The sequence below is a fragment of the Malaclemys terrapin genome, chromosome 22, assembly GCF_027887155.1.
Source record: "Malaclemys terrapin pileata isolate rMalTer1 chromosome 22, rMalTer1.hap1, whole genome shotgun sequence".
NCBI lineage: Eukaryota > Metazoa > Chordata > Testudines > Emydidae > Malaclemys > Malaclemys terrapin.
In genome coordinates, this window is record NC_071526.1 from 11096074 (window position 1) to 11119928 (window position 23855).

The 23855-nt window shown below is 50.7% G+C and overlaps 1 protein-coding gene across 2 annotated transcripts in view; it reads right to left on the minus strand.

The window, feature by feature from the left end:
* Positions 1 to 23855, minus strand: part of LDLRAP1 (low density lipoprotein receptor adaptor protein 1) — a 40534-nt gene that overhangs the window by 6455 nt on the left and 10224 nt on the right. The window contains exons 2-7 of one of the 2 annotated variants that reach the window (XM_054011879.1): positions 19294 to 19436; positions 14089 to 14201; positions 9228 to 9342; positions 4518 to 4590; positions 3140 to 3223; positions 459 to 583 (exon numbers count right to left, since the gene is read on the minus strand). In XM_054011879.1, coding sequence (XP_053867854.1) covers positions 459 to 583; positions 3140 to 3223; positions 4518 to 4590; positions 9228 to 9342; positions 14089 to 14201; positions 19294 to 19436 — 653 coding nt within the window. Of the gene's footprint in view, positions 1 to 458; positions 587 to 3139; positions 3224 to 4517; positions 4591 to 9227; positions 9343 to 14088; positions 14202 to 19293; positions 19437 to 23855 lie in introns of both variants that reach the window. The other variant, XM_054011878.1, reaches the window with a different exon arrangement.

Below are 23855 nucleotides of genomic sequence, written 5' to 3' on the forward strand. Positions count from 1 at the left end.
GAACTGGCGTAACCCACATCAGCATGCATAGCAGCTACAGACTGGTGCCTCTATCTGAAAACTAGACATCCAAGTATGTGATAAAGCACATAAAGAAGTGCCCAAGCATCTGAAATGTAAACTTGTTTCACAAACCCACAAGCTCTTCTGAAAGTCCCAGGTCTTGGCAGTCAACAGGAGCCGAAGGAGGAGTTCGGCACCCAAATCAAACTCCAGGCTCCCACTGGAAGCAAACTTGATTGGACACCTTTGAAAATCCCAGCATGAATGGCTGAGTAGTCTGGAAGTTCTGCTCCCGATTGCTAAGGCTTTGGTTAAGAGGTAGGCACAGAATGAAGACAACCCCCCAGCCCCAATGGAGGATGTCGTGATCAACAGAAAATGAAGCTTCACCTTCCCCCAGCATCACATTCCTCCCTCTTTTCAGCAGGAACAGCTAGCGCCCCCAGTACGCTTACCCAGACTATGTTGTTATTCTCAGATGAGATGTCTGGACCCAACTCATCTACGTGTGCGGCGTTCGTGCTGACAGGCAGGGGAGATTTGGCAGCATCTTCGAAGTCCAACAGGTTCCCTGTGGCAACTGCTGTGTGAACAGAGCAAAAAAGGTTACCTGGAAAAACAGGTCACAGAGGGGTTCTTTCCCTCCAGCTTCTACAGCGAAGAGTTTTGCCGTTCTCCTTCCCTGCCCTCCCCACCCCAATAAGAGGAATATGTGTACCTTCCTACTGGGCTAGGCTGCCACCACTTATTTGCTTTACGTTAACAGGTAGAGAGTCCTCCTCCAACCTCCCACATCGGGGCCAGGATAGTGCTAGGCACTGTACAAACATCTGGGCAGGGACTGTAAAAATTTTAGGGTCCAAGTAGACAGGAGAGTGGGAAGGGAAAGAGGCCCAGATGAGTTAAGTGATTTCCCCAGGGTCACACAGCAGGGAACAGAACCCAGCCATTGATTTCCCAGTACAGAGCCTTGCCCAATGGACCACACTGCCACCACGGTCTTGCTACGCTAGGAGTACAGAATGATTACTGGGCTAAGCATTGCATTATCAAAGCCCCTCTGCAAAACAAAAAAAAAGCCAGGAGCCTCATTTTTACCACAAGACACCCTGGATTAGGTGGTAAAGCGGACTGGAAGACCTGCAGCGGCTTTGCTTAAGCATCCGTTTGAAAATGTAGTTATTACATTAAATATGAAGTGGGAATAGCAGACTGCACTTTGTCCCCTAGGTTCTTTTGATATTAATGTTATTGCAGCCCATCCCCGCATTCGGTTTAATACCACACACAATGTCATTCAAGTGTACATTTGCATCATAGGACTATTGGGAGAGGTTTTGGTAACCTGGCAAAGAGTAGGTGGGTGCTTGTTTTTTTTCCTGTCTTAAACTGCCACATTAACTGAATGTTTGCTGCTCAAGTTAGTCAGTTTGCTAGCTGGCAAGCGCCTCATTCTATGTTTCAGAGTTAACACCTCATTGAGATGCATGGGGCAGTTCATACCTCTCCAAGCTAGAGATTCAGGCTGCTTGCAGTCTCAAGGCTGGCCTACACCTGAGTTATGTCATCTTAATTACATTGCTCAGGGCTGTGAAAAGTTTCATGCCCTCTGCAATGCAATTAAGCCAACCACAACTGTTTTGCCTTTTCCTTTGCCAGCTTCTATTCCTCATAGCGTTCTAGCCTTCTTACTTTCTGCCATCACTTAAAAACTTTTCCTCCTGCACACTGTTGGACCATTACCATGTCTACTTGCCAAGAAGTTTCCCTCCTTTCATTTGGCCACCCCCCTCTTTTCCCCCTAGCCTCGCTGATGTGATCATGGTCCGTTTGGTTGTAGTCTTGTCTGCAAGCCTCCACCACTTCATTGTTTTGTCCCACAACTCATCTTTTGCCCATCCCCCCACCTCACTAGCCTTTTCACCCCAAAGTCTATTACAAGCAACATAATCCGCTCTCCCGGAATCACTTCATAGTCTCCCCCGTTTGTTAAATCTCTACTTGGCAGGAAGTAGCAACTCTTATGTAATGAAGCACGCCTCCCTTTTTACAAAGTATGTATTGGCAACAATCAGGCCATGGACTCTGGCTAATGAAGATGTTCTCACCAGCTGCATGTCTGGTTCCAAAGCATCGTACTTGACAACAACTGTTTAGCCCCTGGGTTCTCCCCCATGTCCACTGAGAGTTGCATTAATAATCAGGCACTTAGCTGGACCTACTGATAAGCAAGAAACCACTAGCTAGCTGGAATTCCTCCTCCTCCGTCATAATATTAAACATAAAACATTAAAGTTTTAGTCTCTACTCACTGCTATCGTCGGCTGCTCACTCTTCCTTTGGATGTCCATTATCCTAGCCTGTAATGTTCTGCTAGGATTATTCTCTCTCGCTATTCTTTTTTTTTTACTACTGAGCCACAAATCAACTTGTAGCACTCCTCAGCCTCCATAGATTTTGACCCCTTCCATTCAGTTTCTTGTACACAGGCAATATGCAGACCTCCTTCTCTTCAGCGTCTCAACTACTACTTCCTTTCCTGTTCATTGCTCCCGCCTTCAGGGAAGTCAGATGTAGTTCTTGGGCTCACTTTGGCTGCACGTGCCCAGAATGCAGTAGCATTTATTATTTTCCACAGCCATCCGGTGAAGCAATTGTGTGTCACTTCTGGGGGGGGGGGGGGGGGAAGGGGGGGGAGGAAGAGGGAGAAGAGATGGAGGGGGGACACCCTAGCATTGTATTCATATTCTCCCTGAAGATAGATGCAGAGAGAGTATGCGATTGTAAAAGCTGCACCAAACTGGCTGGTCAGGCCTGACATTTCTTGGTTTGACACCTTGTTTTAGGTGGACTGTCTGCCAGCCAGTGAGCAGCCCTGCCTACCTGTATCCCCCTGCTTCAACAGAGGGCATTTAGAGAAGAGGCTGCAGTAGAAGCCATGACTAAGAATGGTTCTCTTCATAGGTGGTTGGCCAATAACAAATCTGCACCACTGACACAAAAGTTGTGGAGACTAGTGCTGAGCAAACATTTCTGCCAGGTGACTCGGTCGAATCCAGATGAAAAAACCCAGTCGCTGCTCAGAGGTCTTTAGATCCCTGAAAGCTAACAGGGTGTTCTTTTGTTCATCACTTACATGCTTTAAGGCAGGCAGGATCTTCTGAGTTTGGGCCACTTGCACCTTCTCCCTCAGAGATGGACTTTTCCCTCTTTTCTTTCTCTGTAAGAAGAAAGACTCCCTCACTGTCTGTAGGCACTGGATTTCCTGAAGTGCATTTCACTAACGGAAACATGATATGTAGTGATCATAAGAGATGGTCGGGAGCTTTCCCACCAGGGCATTTTCTGTCCAAAAAGTATTTGTTTGGCCAAAATTGAAGTTTTGCCACAAAAAGTTTGATTTTCCAAGGGGAGGGGATTTACTGAGGGCTCCTGGACTGACTGCCTAGAAGACATATTTGCAAGCAGAAATAATGAAATTGACAAAAGCCTTCCAGGCAGGGAAGGCCTTGAGATCCTGGTTCTCCCCAAATGCAGGTTTTCTGGAAATTCCTGCCCTGTGGGAAGTTTTGCATTTGACTTTTTGGTCACAAATTAGGGCACGATTTTTCTTCCATTTCCAGCCAACTTTTGTGACCACCTGCATCAAGGGCTTCATGGACTCGGGGCAAATGTTTTCTGAGTCACGTCCTCAGAAGACCCTTATGTTCCACTCACTCTCCAGAAGACCCAGCACCACCCAAAACACTTGGGGCCAGTTCCTCCCTCTTCTCTAGGTCCTACGTGCCTCTCTGGTGGCATATAAGGGCGGTATAGGAGATGAAAGTGGAAGGGATGCATGAGTGAGGGTATTTCCCCAGTGCAGGAGATGCGTAGGGCTGACACAAGTGGCCCTGGAGTAGTGTAGGGCTTAGAGCTATAGATACTCCAACTTGCATGCCAAGGGATGTACCACCCCCTACAGCAGCCTAGAATCCTGGTGGCACAGACCCACAGTCCTCCCAGGTGCCCTTTCTCACAGATTCTGCCCCCATAGGTTTGGTTTCCAGATGTGTGAGCACCCCAGCTTTATTACATTGGGAGCGATGGCGCTCAGCACCTATTGGGTAGGATGGCGAAGAACAGCCCCAGCCCCTTAATATCAAATTCTCTTTTGCACCCTGGCATGGGGGGGGAACGGGACACAGGTGTCAGGCTGACTTGGAAAGAATATCTAGTTACTTTACAGCTTGTTAGGCACTCTATTTCATTGCCCACCTATGGTGAAAGCAACAGGCAGAGACAAATTTACAACTAGCAGGACTCCGTAGGATGTGTCAGCCGCTGATTGCAGACTCTAGACCCTGCCGTCAGAGGCACAAGAAACCTGCGGTTATGTTAGCAGCGCGGCCTGAACGCTCCTCAACGCCCCCCCACTTTTTTTCAGCGCATACTTTAAAAGATCACTTGAAAGGATAATAAACCCAAATTATTTCCTTGGATGTATGGCAAGACACGGAGAGAGACACACTCACCTTCCTTGGATGCTTGCCAGAACTCAAACGCTACTTTGAATGCTTGAGCTACAGTTAGGGTAACTGCCTGGGCCTGAAAGACACAGTTACACAGTGCATTAGTAGGCAGTTTCTCCCCTAGATTTAAATCATTTGGCGGTTTTGCTGATAGATGTGAACCTGGAGCTTACGAGTCCTGCACCCCTTTAGAAAGAGGTAATCCAACATGGATAGCAGCAAGGAGTCTCTGCTCGCCATAGGACGCTGCTGAACAGAGCTGGCTGCAGGCGGGTTACACCTAAGAAAACAATTATTTTCAGAGAGACGGGAAGGTGTCACGCTGACAGCTCCGGAGGCTAAAGACACCTCTAGCCTCAATGCACACAGAGCGCCTTGCATACTGGCCCCTCCCCTGTGCCTCAATCCCGACCAGGTGGGATGACTACTATTAAACCTCCAAGATGCATGCCCCCGTCACTGTAAGTAGTATCTGAGCGCCTCACCACACCCCTGCGGGGCAGGGAAGTGCTATTATCCCCATTGTACAGATGGGGGAAACTGAGGTACGGAGGGGATAGCTCAGTGATTTGAGCATTGGCCTGCTAAACCCAGGGTTGTGAGTTCAATCCTTGAGGGGGCCATTTAGGGATCTGGGGCAAAAATCTGTCAGAGATGGTACTTGGTCCTGCTGTGAAGCCAGGGGACTGGACTGGATGACCTTTCAAGGTCCCTTCCAGTTCTAGGAGATATACCTATCTCCATATAATAATAGTGAGCAGCTAAGTGACTTGCACAAGATCATGCAGGAAGCCTGTGGCAGAGCAAGGAATCAAACTTGGTTCTTTCAAATCCTGGACGAGTGCCTAAGCATGGACACCCCTCCTCAATTTTCAAGGGCCATCTGACTGCCAAGAAAGGTGCCAGGGATGGCAGGTGTTGGTGGCTGGACTGAGTGCCATCCACTCGTTTCGGTTAAGATACTGAATGGCCCGTAATGACTTTCACTACAGATGTAGGGCTGGATTGGCAGTGGCAGGTTAGTAGCTATAGCTCATCACCAATTCCTTCCCCTCCTCCCCCTTCAAGTTGGAACAATCTCGAGTAACAAGATGCTGTAAGAAAAAGCACTAGATAGTTGGGGAATGAAAGCTGGTGTCCCCACAATCCGTTTCAGCTCTTAATGACAGAGTAAGAGGTGACTATTAATTAGCACAGAGAGATACAGGGAAGCTTTCAAAGGCACGGTTTAGACACCCAGCTCCCAGTGAAGTCAATGGGAGCCTCTCCTATCTGCAGGGGACTGTTACACCCACTTGCACCAGCAGCAAGTTTGGCCCTCTAGGCCACACATTTTTTGTACCACTGTAATTAAGCGGGTTTCTTTCTCCACTTCCACACAGTGTAGTAACGGTCCTCGCACTATAGAAGTGAGTCCACGCAAGAGTCTCGGGGTACGTCTACACTACCCGCCGGATTGGCGGGTAGTCTTCAATGTATCGGGGATCGATTTATTGCGTCTCATCTAGATGCGATAAATCGATGCGCAAATCGACGCCCGTAGTCCACCTCAGCAGGAGTAAGCGGAGTCGATGGGGGAGCTGCGGCGGTCGACTTGCCACCGTGAGGACGGCCAGGTAAGTCGAACTAAGATACTTCGACTTCTACGCGAATAGCGTAGCTGAAGTTGCGTATCTTAGTTCACCCCCCCCCCCCCCCCCGGCTAGCGTAGCCCAGGCCTCAATGTAGCTTATTTCTCCCGAGTTTACAGAAATGAGCTACACACTGCTGTAACTGCATCCACACCCATTCAACTGTATGTTTCTAGACGGACAGAGCCGCACAACCCCCCCCACTCAGACCAGCCCTTTGAGCTATAGCAAGGCTTACTAGCGTGGCGAGGGAGCGAGGTGGGATGCCGGGGTCATTAAAGATGGAGTTCATTGAAGATTTTACATGCAGTAGCACATCACAAGGCTGAAGCAGGCACTTTTTAGATGGCTGCTGGTTTATAAGTTTGTGTTCAGAGTCGCATGCAAAATAAATCCGGCTTCCAAGACACGGAACTTCCCCCTTCTCCAGGCTTTGGGGAAAGCGGAGAAAAAAAGTTTAATTGAGAAATAAGTTCCAAGAGCCATGGGCTTTTGAAAAGGGAAAAATCAAAACACACAAAACCCATCTCTGCCAATTAAACCTCACAAAGTAGAGGATCTCATTTGAATGTCTGAGCTATTTACATCTTTGATGGAAGCGTGAATGCTTTATGGCAAAAACTTAAATATGGTAATTAAGTATGAAACTCCCCACAGCTGTTTACAATTTAAGCTGTCACATCTGAATCAAGTTTAATAGACCCAGCTACCGTTGAGAATTGCCCATGAACTAAAAATATGGACTAATTATATGCCAGAGCCGGGTAGCTATACATACCGAACCCTGTGTTAGAGTCTTAGATGCCAGGCTCTGGTATCGCAGTATCAGTTTACCTTTGATCAGCATGGCGTTCACACATTTTACGTGTGGACAAAGAGATTCTACTTTCCACCACAAAAGGCCTGGGAGAACTTTTTTTTTATTTTGAGGAAGATGTATTGAGCTGATGTACCAAAGAGATAATTCTTTTAGCACTGGAGAGATTTAAATTTTAATTTGCAGAGAGTCTCTTATCTTGGCAGCGCAAAGACGGGGCTGTGCTTTGCAGCCAGGAGAGAACTGGTTGCTTCCATTACGTTCCCCGCTCCCCCAGAGAGGTGGAGGAAAGGGACGGAATATTAACACTGCCATTCATGCCTGGAGAGGAAGGAGGTGTTTGGAGCGGGGGTCTGGCCCACGTTGCTGGGGGCAAAGTTTCTCTCTTCTCTGCCCCAGCCTGACTGAAAGACGCTTGCTGCAGGGGCAATGCCATAGGAGCTGGGATGAGGAAACCTACCCCGACTCCCCCATGATGTGAGAACAGTTGTTGCTGCAGCCTCTGTTCTGATTACGCTCCCGATTTGGGGGAAAAAAAAAGATGGGAATGGCAGAAATAAGGGCATGAAGCAGGCAGGGTGTCGTTTAGAGCTACAGCTCCCTGCCTAGATCACATCCCGGCTCCCCGTGAGGCCGAGTTCCAGTGTGCAGGGGATGAGCACTTCCAGCCCCTGCATTGGTTCCTCCACAGAAAGGGGCTTCTGCTGCTCTGTGTCTGGGGTATGCATAGGTCTGGTCCCCCCATCCTACTGGAGCAGGCAGAGGAGGACACCCCCCCGTTTTCTAGCACACACACTTTAAGCCCAGCCCCCCTCGATTCACCCACATCTCCACCGCAAGGTCTCTCTGGCACATCAGTCCCTCCCTCCCCATTGTGTGAATGGAGGAGATCTAATCGCTCTCTACACCCACTCACAGCTTATGCCCAGTGACCCATTTCTCTCCCTTGCCAACTCTTAAGTGCTGGGCCTTAACCCACGCTGGCCAGCTCAGAAGAGCTCCCACCTTATGCGATACATTGAGCCGGAGGGGGAGGGGGGGGGGGCGGAGAAACCAACACCCCCCCCCCCCCCAAAAGACCCTAATCACTCTGCTCAGAACAAAAGCAGCCGGTTATTCCCCAGCTCTGACGATTCTCCTTAGTAAGTGTTACCATCTCGTGTTTCACGCTGTGCGTCACTTACAGCGCAATGGCGCTAAATTTGCCATCCAGTGTATTAACAAACGTATCACGGGCTTCAATAATGAGAGAGAGAGAGCGCACGCTCTTAAAAAGTGAGCCACAAAGCAGGGGGGAAAGTTGAGGTGAAGCAGGAGCAGGGAACGAACACACACAAATGCCTTGTGCTGCCTGGCCACTCTCCTTTTTAAAATTCTTTCCCACCCATGGAAGAATCCAGTATTCTGGCTGCAACGGTAGCCTCACCAAACACGCCTACAGTCTTACTGCAGCCATGGGGAACCAGGGACAATGCAGAAATGATGCTGCCTGGCATTTCATTAAGCGAGGAAGTGCCAGGAGAATTTCGGCAGGCGGGAGGGGTTGGAGACAGTGTAGCAAATGCTACTCTTCTCCTCCCTTTAAGATAAAGGCACCCTTCCCACCCGGCCTGATTATTAGAAGCTCCAATTCTGCTCATCTTTAAGCATGCGACTAAGTCCCATTGACTTCAGTCAGGCTAAACATGTGCTGAACTCCAAGCACACTGAAGTATTGATGGGATCAGGGCCTTCAAGTAAATTTCCAGGCTCAACTGTCATTTTTTACTCTGCATTTTGCCTCTTTAATAGGGGACTCACTTCTGAGAAAGGGAGATGGGTCCTCACCTCCTGGGGGCATGCAGCCTAGTGGTCAGACTAGCGGAGATCCTGGCGCTCCCATAAGAAACAGACCAAGTTGCGGGTTCTCAGCACCTCAAAGTCAAACCCAGCAAGGAATTTAAAAGTTCCTCCCGACATCAGCACAAAAGTGACCTAACAGATTAGATCTGCCCCTCCCCTCAGCACATACGCAGGTTGATTTAGCCTCGCTACATCCTATGACATGCTCGGGCTGTACCGTGCTTCCAGAGACGCAGTGCAGCCGACAGCCCCGAGCCATGTCTGCGAGCACAGGGATGCCAATACCTGCAGGCAGAGCAGTTTGCCGGATCAGGCCCTTAGATCAGTAAGCAAGGTCCCTGCCCCGAGGAGCTTACAAAGCACTGAACCCTGCCCACCGCTCTGGTAACAGCCGTACGGACCCGCGCCCTCCTTTCTACTGACCAGTTTCCGTTTGGGGCAGAGGAAAGCGTGACACTCCAGGTTCTCGTTGTGCTGGCTCTGAGCAATGTAGGCAAACACTTTATCGTGGCTCTTGTCTGCGGTGCAATAAGAGATCCTGAAAGTCAGAGCGAGGGACAGTTAGACATTTGGCTTATAGCAGGGTGGGCAGGGCACCAGCTCGTGCACTGAACTAAGACCTAGCAGGCTGGAGGTCAGATTCACCATGGCAGACACAGAGGGAACATGAATACCACCACGTTCTAAGAGCCCCCACTTGGAGATTGGGGGAAACTCTTGGCCTGAATGAAGACAAGCCCCATTTTAGGCTTCAGAACCACAACTGAGAAGGCAACAAAGCGGGACGGAAGGGGAGCAGAGCCACACACCGAATGATGCCTTTGGTGGGGTTACAGCCGCTGAACAGGAGTCTTTACCTTTGCTCAAGGGAAGGAAACTCTTTGCCTGGGTTTTGTGAGGTGCTAGTTTTTGAGCTGGGCAAGAGACACTTTGCGGCGAGGACAATCTCATGGATATTCTCTTCCAGCAAGGAGAGAGCCCGAGTTGTTCCAGCATCACAAATTACTCCGGAAGCTCCCCTGTGTGTGCTTCAGTCAGAGAGAGAGAGAAGCAGACGTCGGGGACCAGGAAAGTCTGTCCGAAAGGATGAGTCTCAAACTCCAGGAGATCTGCTCTAGCAGCTGCAGGCATCCTTGAACTCAGTGGGCCATGGGGAATTCACTCAGCCTGCGGTTTGAGGGACATTCCCTCTGAGGGGCTGCTTTCTCCTCAGCCAGGCAGGCAGCGCTTTGCATTTCTGAACAAGGGTTTGGTCAGCAAGCAGGGTGCCCTTTGACCAGGCATTGGCCAGGTTAGCAGACTAGAAATGCGCCTGTGTAGAGAGTGGGGGGAGGATCCTCAGAATTCTGAGCGTTTCCTTCCCACCACTACCCCGCCCGCCCCCCGTCCCTCTGTGCCGGTATTCACACAGGGATCCGATACTCCCATTTTACATCAGTGAGTGTCACTGTGACACGTGGCAGCTGAGTCACTGAAATGCAATGCAAGGGGCACATACAACCGTCAGTAATTTAATCTAGCAGGCCACTGAGGATGTGACCTCCCCTCAAGACAGGTTCCAAGAAAACCCTGAAGAGGATTAGAGGAAGAAAGGGGGGCCCCGTAGTTAATCTTCTCACGGCACCAGATTCTCCATTCAGCCCTTGCTCGCACGACTGTCCCCTAGGAAGGGGCAAGTGCATCTCATTTCCCAGACAGACTTAAAAAGCCACAGTCGAGATTTATTTACACTTTCATTTCATTTCTTTTTGTGCATCAGGTTACTTTTGCTCACTGGCCTACATTTTGCCTTGCCGAGCGGTGTCATACTTTGTGTGAGGCACTTCAGGTTTATTCCCCTCCGTCATTTGCTTTCAAAGCAGCCAGGTTGGCCTTTCTGAAAACTGCAGCAAAACTTCCTGGATGTGTGTGTCACACACACACACACACACACCCACCCTAGCTCATAGCAACCCCCACTGTTCACCTCCATGTACAATCATCATTCGTTTTCAACGGCACGGCAGGATCATTCACACCAGCCTCTGAAGTGAATCGGTTTTGTAACTGGAAGGCAACTCACCACACACAAAGGGGCGAGTCTGAACACCACCTACAGCGTCACCGGGGCTGCGTTTTAAGCTGCAGCGAGTCCGTTAGGATCCTGCCTGAGCAGAGTCGTGAAGAGATTACAGTTTCTGCCGGTGACATCTGAGTTTGCCTGATAAAAGTTACAGGTTTGAGGGGGAGTGCTCCAGAGACCACAGCTGTCGGTTCAAGCATGACCCGGCACACGGGGGAAGAAATTACTTTGGGCAATAAAAGAAAGCCTGCAAGAGACAATTAAATTCATGCACATCAACCCTCCCTCCTTTAGGGGAAGTCATTCCTTCAACCAAAGTGGTATTGTTTTACAGAACTGCCTCTGATGTTGTCAGCTGCCTTAAGACACGCAGACTTCAGTCAACTCAGAGAATACCTTTGTATAAACATGGACCGGAAGGGACAGCTTCACCGTTCTCTGTTCAAGTGTCCAAGCTGAATTCAAAGCAGCAGCTAACTATGCAGACCTCAGGTCTGCACTCACCTGTTTTCCCACCTCTTGCCCTCCCCCGTAGCATAGTGCTACTGATTTCAGTAGACCAGGATTAATCTGGAGTGATTAAGAGAGCAGAATTGGATGCCAGGTCTGCAGCTGTTAACTTTTAATTGTGAGGGGGCTTATGGGGAAGAGAAGATTGCAGAAGGAACTCCACTCTGATGTGTTTTAACATGGCCATGTTTATCCAGTTAACTGTGTAGAGCAAGGAAGGTCATTAGTCTTTGTCCAGACCCTCAGTGATCCAAAGGCCTCCTATAAACTGACCACTAGGCAATGCAAAATGCCACTACCCTGTATTTCAGTTTGGGCCGGGGGGAGGAGACGTACAACAATACTCCAAGACAGGGGAGGATGGAAGGAGGCATGGAATACAGGAGTCATCAGACTGGATCATACCTGGATCCATCTACTCTAGTACCCAGTCTGACTGTGGCTACACCAGATGCTCAGAAGAAGGTGCAAGAACCCCACAGTAGGCAAGTATGGGATAATCTGCCCCCCACCCCGCCACATTAGATTATAACGACAGAAGAGACCATTTTGATCATCTAGTCTGATCTCCTGCACGACAGGCTGTACAGCTTCACTGACTTAATTCCTCATCCTGGTCTTTAGTATTACCGATTGGTTCAGGGCCTGAACCAAAGCCATGGTAGGAGTGGGAGAGGGGAAAAGAAAGTTAGAGCTGACCCCTTTGAAGTGGGAAAATCCAGCTGGCTAAGTACACCAGCACCCCTAGATGGAACTTTAAAGGGGCTGCATTTAACCTGGAACCGGATTAACGCCTGGGAAAGCTCCTGCCATTCCCTGCTTATCAGCAGTGGCTGCACGTGCCTCTTGCTGTAGCTGGACCACTGGTTTTAACTTCGGCACCACTTTCGACACCTGAAGTCAGAAGTCTGAGGTCTATTAAGCTGCCTTAAATGTAATCTGCCTTTTGCTCGCTTCAGAGCGAGTTCGGGCTCCCGGGAGGAGCTGAGCTGTTAATGTTGGAAGCCAAAATCCTCTAGCCACACCACAGCAGCCTGCCCACCTCTCAGCCCCTGCTGGTCTCTCTAGGGTAAAGAGGAGAGTTCAGCCTCCAGGCTCCATTCAGTGCTTGGCCTCTTGTCAGGGAGGCTGGAAGCCCATCAGGGCAGGGACTGCGTGTGCTTTCCCTGCCTACCACAATGAGGCGCCAATCCCGCCTGGAATCTCTGGGCACTACACAGTCAATCCAACGGCAAGGGGATGAGTCGCGCAAACGGAGGGAGAGAAAGTATTCGCAGAGGGTCAGACAGAGCCTTAGCGAGCCTGGAGAGGAGACCGAGCCGTGTAAGTCACCACCCTCCATTCCCGGGCGGAGAGTCCCCCTTTTCCACACAGGAGACCCAGCTGAAGTCTGACGCTAACCACATTTGACCGTTGCCGTTTGTTAGAGCTCACCGCATGACACGGAAGCGATCGCTTCGGGCGGGACAGAACTAGACGACGTCTCAAACATTCCAACCTTCCTCTCCAAGAGGTGCCTCCGTTACCTTTTCCCAGTCTCAGATGCTCTTGGCCCTGCGGTTCTCGTGTGCGTCTGATTCCACAACACTATCAGACGCTCAGTGGATGGGGCACATTCTACAGTCGGGGTCACCAATCTAAATGAACTGCGTGCTTTGTATTTTGCAGAATTTTTCCTTACCCTTCCCGGCTCAGTTTATTGCACTAGACAGATGGTTTCCCTTTGGAGTCTCATGGTGGCTAGTGTTCACTCATTCCCCTCTTCCCGCGCAGCCTCCGCTTTCGATCTTTGCTTTCAAGAACAGATTCGTAAAGATGTGGTCAGCCTCCAGTACAGGTGAAGACTGGAGTCTGATGCATTCTCTCTCCCTAACCTCGCACCAGACTATAGGCTGCGAAGACAGGGCTAATACTCCCATCAGTTCAAACAGGAACAGGTTTGGGCTCCATACGTTTACACCAGGGGTGGGTAAACTTTTCGGCCTGAGGGCCATATCTGGATATGCAAATTGTATGGCGGGCCATGAATGCTCATGAAATTGGGGGTTGGGGTGCGGGAGGGTGTGAGGGCTTCGACGGGGAATGCGGGCTCTGGGGTGGGGCCAGACATGAGGAGTTCAGGGTGTGGGAGGGGGCTCTGGGCTGGGGTGCAGGGGGGGGTGAGGGCTCTGGGGTGGGACGGGGGATGAGGGTTTGGGGTTCAGGAGGGTGCTCCGGGCTGGGACCAAGGGGTTGGGAGGGCAGGAGAGAGATCAGGGCTGGGGCAGGGGATGAGGGTGTGGGCATGGGAGGGGGGCAGGGCAGCACTTACCTCAAGCAGCTCCCAGAAGCAGTGGCATATCCCCCCTCTGGCTCCTACGCGGAGGTGCAGCCAAGCAGCTCTGTGCGCTGCCCCGTCCGCAGGCGCCGCCCCTGCATCTCCCATTGGCCGTGGTTCCCTGCCAATAGGAGCTGGGGGGGTGGCGCTTAGGTTGGGGGCAGTGTGCGGAGCCCCTTGGCTGCCCCCACGTGTAGGAGCCAGAGGGGGGGACGCGCCACTGCTTCCGGGAGCTGCATGAAGCCACAGTATGCACGGAGTGGGGCAAGCCCCCAACCCCACTCTCCAGCAGGAGCTCGAGGGCCGGATTAAAATGTCTGAAGGGCCGGATGCAGCCCCCGGGCCGTAGTTTGCCCACCCCTGCTTTACATGCTGAAGTGTCTCCAATAACATACCTGTATATTGAGACGTTTTCTATTAGTTCGTTAGTTCCGCTGTCATTTAGGATAATCCCTCTGGGAGATACCTTCAGGGTAACTTTCTGCAGTTTCTTGCCACGTGCTTTAGCCTTGGAAAGGAAAAGCAAATAGATTTACAGGTATATAGCATGGTTACATCCAAAGTTACATCATGGTGGCCAATTACTCACTCTAGATGTGTATTGTTTAATAGACAAATTAATGGCACTTGTTACTATCAGAGACTGATTTTACTACTAGGTACAATAAGCCCTTCTTCATAGAATCATAGAATCTCAGGGTTGGAAGGGACCTCAGGAGGTATCTAGTCCAACCCCCTGCTCAAAGCAGGACCAATCCCCAACTAAATCATCCCAGCCAGGGCTTTGTCAAGCCTGACCTTAAAAACCTCTAAGGAAGGAGATTCCACCATCTCCCTAGGTAACCCATTCCAGTGCTTCACTACCCTCCTAGTGAAAAAGTTTTTCCTAATATCCAACCTAAACCTCCCCCACTGCAACTTGAGAGCATTACTCCTTGTTCTGTCATCTGCTACCACTGAGAACAGTCTAGATCCATCCTCTTTGGAACCCCCTTTCAGGTAGTTGAAAGCAGCTATCAAATCCCCCCTCGTTCTTCTCTTTTGCAGACTGAACAATCCCAGTTCCCTCAGCCTCTCCTCATAAGTCATGTGCTCCAGCGCCCTAACCATTTTTGTTGCCCTCCGCTGGATTCTAATTTTTTCACATCCTTCTTGTAGTGTGGGGCCCAAAACTGGACACACTACTCCAGAGGAGGCCTCACCAATGTCAAATAGAGGGGAATGATCACGTCCCTCGATCTGCTGGCAATGCCCTTTATACAGCCCAAAATGCCATTAGCCTTCTTGGCAACAAGGGCACACTGTTGACTCATATCGAGCTTCTCGTCCACTGTAACCCCTAGGTCCTTTTCTGCAGAACTGCTGCCTAGCCACTTGGTCCCTAGTCTGTAGCAGTGCACGGGATTTTTCCGTCCTAAGTGCAGGACTCTGCACTTGTCCTTGTGGAACCTCATCAGGTTTCTTTTGGCCCAATCCTCTAATTTGTCTAGGTCTCTCTGTATCCTATCCCTACCCTCCAGCGTATCTACCACTCCTCCCAGTTTAGTGTCATCTGCAAACTTGCTGAGAGTGCAGTCCACGCCATCCTCCAGATCATTAATGAAGATATTGAACAAAACCGTCCCCAGGATCGACCCTTGGGGCACTCCGCTTGATACTGGCTGCCAACTAGACATGGAGCCATTGAGCACTACCCGTTGAGCCTGACGATCTAGCCAGCTTTCTATCCACCTTACAGTCCATTCATCCAGCCCATACTTCTTTAACTTGCCGGCAAGAATACTGTGGGAGATCGTATCAAAAGCCTTGCTAAAGTCAAGGAATATTAAAATGGTACCTTTACTGAAGCACTGATTTATGATGGCACCAAGCATGCACCCCCCCATGACATGCTTTGATACTGTGCCCACAGTCCCTGTGGTCAGAGGGACTTTACTGTACTGATTACAGTGTCTGAAGGCTACATGACCGACATGGGTGTAGTCTTGGCAGAGATCAACTGGGCTCCTGCAGAATTTGCCAAGTTCTGCAGAGGTTTAGTTTTCAGTCGGATATCCACGGAAATGCCAGAGCTCTCAGATTACACATTAGCCAGCAAGAGAGGGGTGACATGCAATGGCGTTTGAACAGAGCTCTCCTCTGGTGGCAGTAATTACACCACACTTGTAATAAGCCATTATCTTCTGTTCAAGCTGCCTTAAGTAATCCCAGAAAGGAATAGTTTATTGAAAGCCCGATCCTCAAGTTACTGAGGAGAGTCAGTGGATATGTAGCCTGAAAAAAAAAAAAAAAAAGACAGGGTCAAGCCCATTTCAGAGTGCACCTTATTAAAAAAAGGAAGTGACAGTTTGGATATCCTCCACCTAATGCAGTGGTATTTGCACTCAGCTACTAGTGGGTAACTGTACCTTGCTGGCCTATGGACAACTGAAATCAGGGCTTGCTTACAGCCTCTGCGGCGTTAGTTCAACTTCGCTGTCCACTGGCTCGTGAGGGCTGACAAGGCAGGTTGGATTTAAGGAAGCAGTATAGCGACAAGAGCAGCTACAGCTCCGGAGCCATTGCTCAAGCTGGCAGACGCTGTTCCAGAAGTGGCCTTCAGTATTCCACAGCGCGGCCAATCCCCGTCAGGCTGCCACCCATCCCCCCAAATCATGATTTTTAAAAAAATACGTTTCATGGATTTCTGGTTTGAGTCTCTAGGGCACACCATGGTCCCATTTTCAAGCTCCTCTCTGCTAACACAAGCTCTAGAAATGTCCACTAGGAAGAGTAAGCAGCGTCTCAAATAATCACATGACTCCAGGAGCTGGGGCTTTAATGCCATCATGTACTACTAGGGTTGGCATTGCCAAGCTCCAGTCCGCCACCTCCCTGCTTCTTCTAACAAAGGAATGATGCTTACCTCCTCCCAAATTTGTGGGCCAGCCCAGTGCACGTAGCATTTGTATACTCCAGATACTGCAGGAGTGGGACCTTTGCCAGCTGCTGCGTTGCAGGCCAACCAGGCTGCTCCTGCAGAGTACTAGCTTGGCCACAATGGAGTCCAGACAGAGGAAGTCTGCTGTTGCAACACTAGATTTGCAGCACAGTTTGTTCCCCTCGTCTTTACTCAGCATTAGAGGGACGAATGGCTGGAGACTAGACACAACAGGCTTGGACATCTAAGAGCAATGGACTGTTGCCAAAACCATCTCTAACCACCTCTCTGGGCCCAATGCTCTAACTTTGTATCACTCACACATTTAGTGGCCCTTGCAAGTTCACGTTTTCTTTGAATTTTAACCGCCCTTCAAGATAGTCAATTAAGTTCACAGAGGCCAGCAGAGGATAAAAAGCACTAGATTGGCCACATGCTACATTCAGCCACCTGCAGCCCAGTGAAGAGAACCTCAGCTCTCCTCTGAAGTACAGCCTGGGGCATCTCCCACCTGCCAGGAAAGTCATCAGACCAGCACCACTTCAAAGTGCCGACAGCAACGCAGCAGGTCCCAGGCCCTCACTCCCCAGCACTGTCCCTCAGTTAAGAGCCTCAAGGAGAGTTGTACTTACAGGGAGACCTCTTTGGGCGCACACCCAGAGTCCTCTAGCCAAGGGCATGAGCTTCCACCCACCACAGCAATGATCACGCGAGATCCCGGATATAGCACGACTAGCAACCCAAGAGTTAGTAGGCACCCAAGTGAGACAGACGAAAGTCAGTTTCACAGAGACAGACAACTTCCCAGTACTTTGTAAGCAGACATTTTTGCAAGAGCCATGCACTATTGGGAGACGCCAGAGATCCGGAGCGGAGAAGTGAGCAGTGCCATCCCCAAAGCTTAAGAGGGGAAGGGCCCCGCTCCCCAGTCTCTGCCACGAGGTACACAGCCAGTTGCAATAAAGGTTTAGCAACACTCCCATGAGCTTTAGGGCCAGAAGCTCAGCTGGTGCAAATTTGCTTCGCTTTACTGAAGTCTGCAGAGCCAATGACGCTAGCAGAGGCTTTGCCCCTAGGTTTTCGTGCAGGGCTCAGCGGCTGCAGGAGTCATAATCATCCCAGAATTCAGAGTGGGGGGGAGGAGGGAGGAATTTGTTAACATATCTCGTTTCCCAGACGCCATATCCCCTCCCCCGCCCATTTCACCTCCCTTGAAGTTCAGCCCGTGTCAGGAAGATACTACTCACTGCCTGAAGCATTTGGCCACCACAGTTAGTTTTATGCAGATTAACCATGCGACCGAATCTTTGCCTCATTCCATTTTATAAGTGTCTAAAGACGCATTAATTTGCTGTAGCACGAGTGGTGAATAAGGATGGACTCCTAAGTAAGTTGCAGTGTTAAATATTTAACAATCGGTAGTTGTACTGCGCTGGCGAGATTAAAGAAGTATCAGTCAGTTGCACGGGAGACTAATTGCCTTTTCAGTGGCCAGGAAAAGGCTGCATGGGTTGTGCTGGTCCCTTCCAATCCACCTCTGGATTGTAAAGCTCAGAGAAGCCCATCCAACCAGGGATGCTAGAACCAGAGGGGCTGGAGGGGTGGCAGCATCCCCTGGCTTGACGTGTTTCCAATCACACATAGGGTTTACAGTTTGGTTCAATGGCTTTCAGCAGCCGTCCCCCGTCCCCCCATAAAAACTGTTCCAATGCCACTGCATCCAACACAGCCATATGGGGACTGGGAATTCCCATACCAGAGCTCCACTAATCCAATCTCTGGGGAGACAGCGTTTGACATGAAGAGTATATAGGCTGCTTTTAGAGTGGTTGCACCATTAAGTAGTCAAGCTTTGGCAACATTTACCTGAGCAAGGTATCCACAATACTAGAGATATCTACTGACAACCCTGACGTTTTCCTAGAACAGTGTGTGACAGCCATGATTAAGGGTTAACCACAGCTACAGAGACAGCAATCACCATTCAAGGCCTTTTCTTCCTATAGGAGGACCCAGTATACCCACGTGAGAGAGTTCTAGCGAGACTGGACAAAGCACTAGGGCAACTGTTCTCAAACTGTGGGTCGGGACCCCAAAGTAGGTCGTAACCCGGTTTTAATGGGGTTGCCAGGGCTGGCGTTACACTTGCTGGGGCTGAAGCCAGAAGTCTGAGCCCCATTGCCCAGGGCTGAAGCCGAAGCTTGAGGGCTTCAGGACTCAGGTTACAGCCCCCACCTGCCCAGGGCTGAAGCCCTCAAGCTCTGGCTTCACCTCTTCCCCTACGGTGGGGGGCGGGTCCCAGGCTTCGGATTTGGCCCCCCCATCTGGGGCAGAGGGGGTCGGCCTTCAGTCCCCCTTCCCAGGGTCGTGTAGTAATTTTAAGGGGGGTCACAGTGCAATGAAGTTTGAGAACCCCTGCACTAGAGAGAGATCATATACCAGGTTTTATTCCACCTAAACCCCACAGTCCTTCTGGCCCCCCTCATCATCATCTCCTGGCTTCTTACGCAAAACCCCAGGAAACGGGTGTGTATAGGAAGCATTTACATCTAGGACTTGTGTTCAAGAATCATTTGCTTCAACACGAGGAAGAGAAGCATCTGCATTGTTTGGTTTTGCAGAGTTGCAGGGATCTCCTTTGTTAGGAGTCAGAGCCACTTAGAACCCTGATGACACTCACCATTGCCACAATTCTTTTGACAGCAGCTGCTGAGAGGTCTTCTCCTTTGGGCTGTTCCACCAACGTCATGCCCATGTACTTTAGGTTGAAGAGCATTCCCTCCAGTAGAGTCTCTCTGGTGTCGGTCCAGTTTTCTGGTAGCTCTGAGGAATAGCAAAGATCTTTAGTCTCAGGCATACTACGACTTGAGTAGTGATTTCATTAAGCATGAAAATGCTGCAAGGTGATACAAATGCGGGCAACTGGCTCATCTGCATCTCACGTACTTTTGCCCAGGTGTCAGAGGGGACCATGGAATGCCGCTACACAACTGTCACGGCTTGGAGGTGTTTGAGAGAGTGCTAGCTACCAAAAGTACTTCAGTGATCATCACTCCTACTGCCCCATCACTGTGGCATCTCTGCACAAGAAGTATCTTAGCATTATTCAGGTAGAACAATGCTACTCTGCCCTCAGTGAAGACTTCACAGAAACCCAGCTTGAAGGGAGATATCCAGGCCAGGAAGAAAGACTCCCAAGGCCTGGCCTTGGGAAAGAGGTGCATGACCTCGGTGGAGAGAGACTCAGCCTGATCTCCCACTGAAGGGAGAAGACCAGACCCTACAGCCCATCTGCTTTTGCCTCACACAGTTCAGTAAATGAGCGGCAACACCCCCACAATAGAGCAATATGGCCAGGAACACCCATCCTCTGCAGGGGGAGGGAAAAAAAAAAAAAGTCACCCATGCCCAATTTGGCTCCCCTAAGCACTGCCCTGTGGCCAATTCCTCAAGCACTGGAGCAAAGGTTCCTCAGGAGAGCCAGGTTGCTAGGAGTAAGTTTATTTAAAGCCAGCCCTCCCCCCCCCCCCTCCCCGTTTGCTGCAGCTGGTGATCTAGCCAGAGGAGTGTGCCAGGTGGTAGAGTCACCAGAGAGGACTAACTAGCACATACAATTCTGCAGCCATCCCAATGGATCACACCTTCCCTATGTGCTCCTGAACAAAGCTCCTCTAGGACCGACCAATCCCTAATTAACTGCTAAATGGATTATGAATTAGCAAAAGTTGTGCCAGGGCGAACATTACCTCACACGTCTCTGGAGTGGCGCAGCTATTAACAGCACAAGCCAAGAAAAGGACCGTCGAGGCGTTTCAGTCCAAACAAACACCCACGGCCAGACTTAAAACGGTGTTGCTCTGCTTACCGCTGCCCCCGCCCTCAGGGCAGACGAGGGGAAGCAAAGGGGGGGGGATACACACAAGTTAGGGTGCAGCTGAACCCAAGCCCGTGCACAGAGTTGGAGTCGTGTGAGCGATCGCCCAAAGGGAGAGTACGCGGCTGCTAATAACTGAACTGCACTAGCTGTCTTAGCGATCACCCCCAACGAAGGAGAGCGCGCACTGCCGCGTCCAATACTGATGGGAAAGGATTATTCTTTGCACTCACTTATCTCCTGTTTCGCCACCCCATCCCGTAGCCCAGTGGCTCTCTACCATTCCAGACTACTGTACCCCTTTCAGGAGTCTGATTGGTCTTGCATACCTACCCCCCCTCCCCACAAGCTTCACCTCATTTAAACTACTGGCTTATAAAATCAGACATAAAAATACAAGTGTCTCAGCACGCTATTGCTGACTCATTTTTACCACCTATTATAAAATACATCAATTGGGATATAAATATTGTACTTGTGTTTCGGTGGATAGTGTACAGAGCAGTATAAACAAGTCCTCGTCTGTATGAAATGTTAGTTTGTACTGACTTTGCTGGGGCTTTTTAAATGTAGCCTGGTATAAAACTAGGCAAATATCTAGATGAGTTGGGGCACCCCCTAGAACCGAGGTGGGCAAACTACGGCCCGGCGGACCGTCCGGCCCGGCTTTTGAGCTCCTGGCCGGGGAGGCTAGCCCCCGGCCCCTCCCTCGCAGGAGTGTGCAACCACGCCGCCGTGCGGGCAGCGCTCTGGGCGGGGCTGCGCGCTCCTGCAGGGCAGTGCGTCTGGCTCCGACCAGGCAGCATGGCTGCCAGACATGCTGCTCTGAGTGGCATGGTAAGGGAGCAGGGGGGAGGAGGAGGGGTGGATAAGGGGCAGGGGGTCCCAGGGGGCACTCAGGGGACAGGGAGCAGTTGGATGGGGTGGAGGTTCTCGGGGGCAATGATGGGGGGGGGGGGGGAGAGTTGGATAAACGTGGGAATCCCAGGGGCCTGTTAGGGGGAAGGGGTTGTGGATAGGGGTCGGGGCAGTCAGGGAGCAGGGGGGGTTGTGGATAGGGGGTGAGGGGTCCCAGGAGGGGGCGGTCAGGGGACAGGAGCAGGGGGGGTTGGATGGGTCAGGGGTTCTGAGGGGGGGCAGTCAGGGAGCGGGAAGTGGGAGGGGCGGATAGGGGGTGGGGGCCGGGCTGTTTGGGGGAGGCACAGCCTTCCCTACCCAGCCTTCCATACAGTTTTGCAACCCTGATGTGGCCCTCGGGCCAAAAAGTTTGCCCACCCCTGCCCTAGAAGATCTGTGTACCCCCAGGGGTACATACCCCTGGCTGAGAACCACTGCTTAGCCTGCAAGAAGAGTTGCTTCCTTACCCATGAAGTGCAGGGCCCAAGGACTGCACGTTCTCAGGCAGGCCAGCACAGCTCACCCTGCGGCTAGTATGAAGAACCTCCTGAAAACCCACCAGGCAGCTCCCAAGTCGGAGAGCCTGGCTTCACAGGGCCAACAGGAATTGCTTTGCAGCAGCCCCTTCTGTGCACATTAGCGATTCCTGTGGAGCAGGACTAACCGACGTCAGTCAGAGCGAACCCCTCCCCACGATGCACGCTTCACTGAGCTCTGCTAGGCACGGGAACGGAGACAGGAAGCTTGCACAATAGCATTTAAACATTCCAGGCCAGATCCTCAGCTGGGGTTAATCCACATGGCGGTTATAAACTGGTGCAGCTCCATTGGACTCAATGGAGCGACACAAGCAGAGGATCCAACCCTCGGTTTTGAAAGAACAGGGAGAGATTGTGTCAATACAGCAATCATGTACATGTCGTAGCAGTAGAGACACCAGAATAGAGGCTTGTGCAGGCTATTGTTTGACGCCAATCTGAACAGATCAGGTTTTGTTGTTTCCCCGAAAGGCCTCACATGGCTTCCTCCCCCAGGCACAGACCATCTCTAGTGGCGAGATAATTGTACTAGACTTCTCCAGTTTCCTACTGCTGTGCGAGGTAGGGGACCCCTGATGAGCGAGTGGGTAGGATCGATCACAGCACGGAAACACAATTCATCACCCCCATCGCTAGTGATTTTAGAAGAGGCATATTGTGGCACCGAAGAGGGGGAGCAGGACTGGAACGGAGACCTGGATGCTAAAGGAGACGTGTTGGCAGTTCAGTCGTACCAAGACTAAATGCATCTAGTTCAGGGGTCGGCAACCTTTCAGAAGGGGTGTGCCGAGTCTTCATTTATTCGCTCTAATTTAAGGTTTCGTGTGCCAGTCATACATTTTAACTTTTTTAGAAGGTCTCTTTCTATAAGTCTATAATATAGACCTAAACTATTGCTGTATGTGAAGTAAATAAGGCTTTAAAAATGTTTAAGAAGCTTCGTTTAAAATGAAATTAAAATGCAGAGCCCCCCGGACCGGTGACCAGGCCCCGGGCAGTGTGAGTGCCACTGAAAATCAGCTCGTGCGCCGCCTTTGACACGCGTGCCGTAGGTTGCCTACCCCTGCTCTAGTTCATCGGTGTCCAAGTCCTCATTCATCCGCTCTAGAATTCCTCAGAGCCTCCGGGATAGAACCCAGAGCCTCTTGCTCAGAGCAGGCCCCTGCTACCAGAAGTAAAGGACATTCCTCTTCCAGCAATACTTAAACTAAGTCAAGCAATTTTATTTCACACCAGTAGGGGCAGTGGTGCGCATATCCTAATCAGTTCATTCCTACTGTGCTAGACTGGTGCACGCATTTAATTTTTCACAAGGCTTTACTTATAACTAGAGACAAGGTCTCTGCCCCCCAGAGAAATTCCCAGGGAAGCTGCTAGGAGCATGGGAGGCTATTTTCGCTCCTATCTGTGGAAGGCACGAAAGAGGGCACCAAAGGATGGGGATCATTAAACGGCTGTTCTGGAGGAAGAGATGGGTCTTGTCCTATCCCCACTGGAGTGAGTGGCCGCATGCTGGCAAGGAGGCGTTTACAGCACACTGCAGGGATCTCACTGCGGGAGAAGGAAGCCAGTGAAGAAAGGTTAGTGGTTCTGCTATTGTGTAACAGGGTCCCATGTTACACTTTCAAATCATCGCACAAGGAATACTGCCCAGGGGCCTTCGGCCTTTTCCACCTCATCTAGCGGCAGAGGCAGCAGCATTAACCAGCCTCCAGACCTCTAAGGGTCTGGTGCTCATTTCAGAGACACCAAGGATCCTTCTCCGGGAAAGTTACATTAAAGGTCCGAGTGCTTCTTCCACCACCATCCAGCTACTGCAGCACTGTCAGATTAGCCATGCTCAGAGACGGGCGTGGAGGGTGCTCTGTGCCTGGTATCTGTCTACAGGTGGCACAACACCATCACCCACCTCGTCAGCAAGAAGTATTGTTT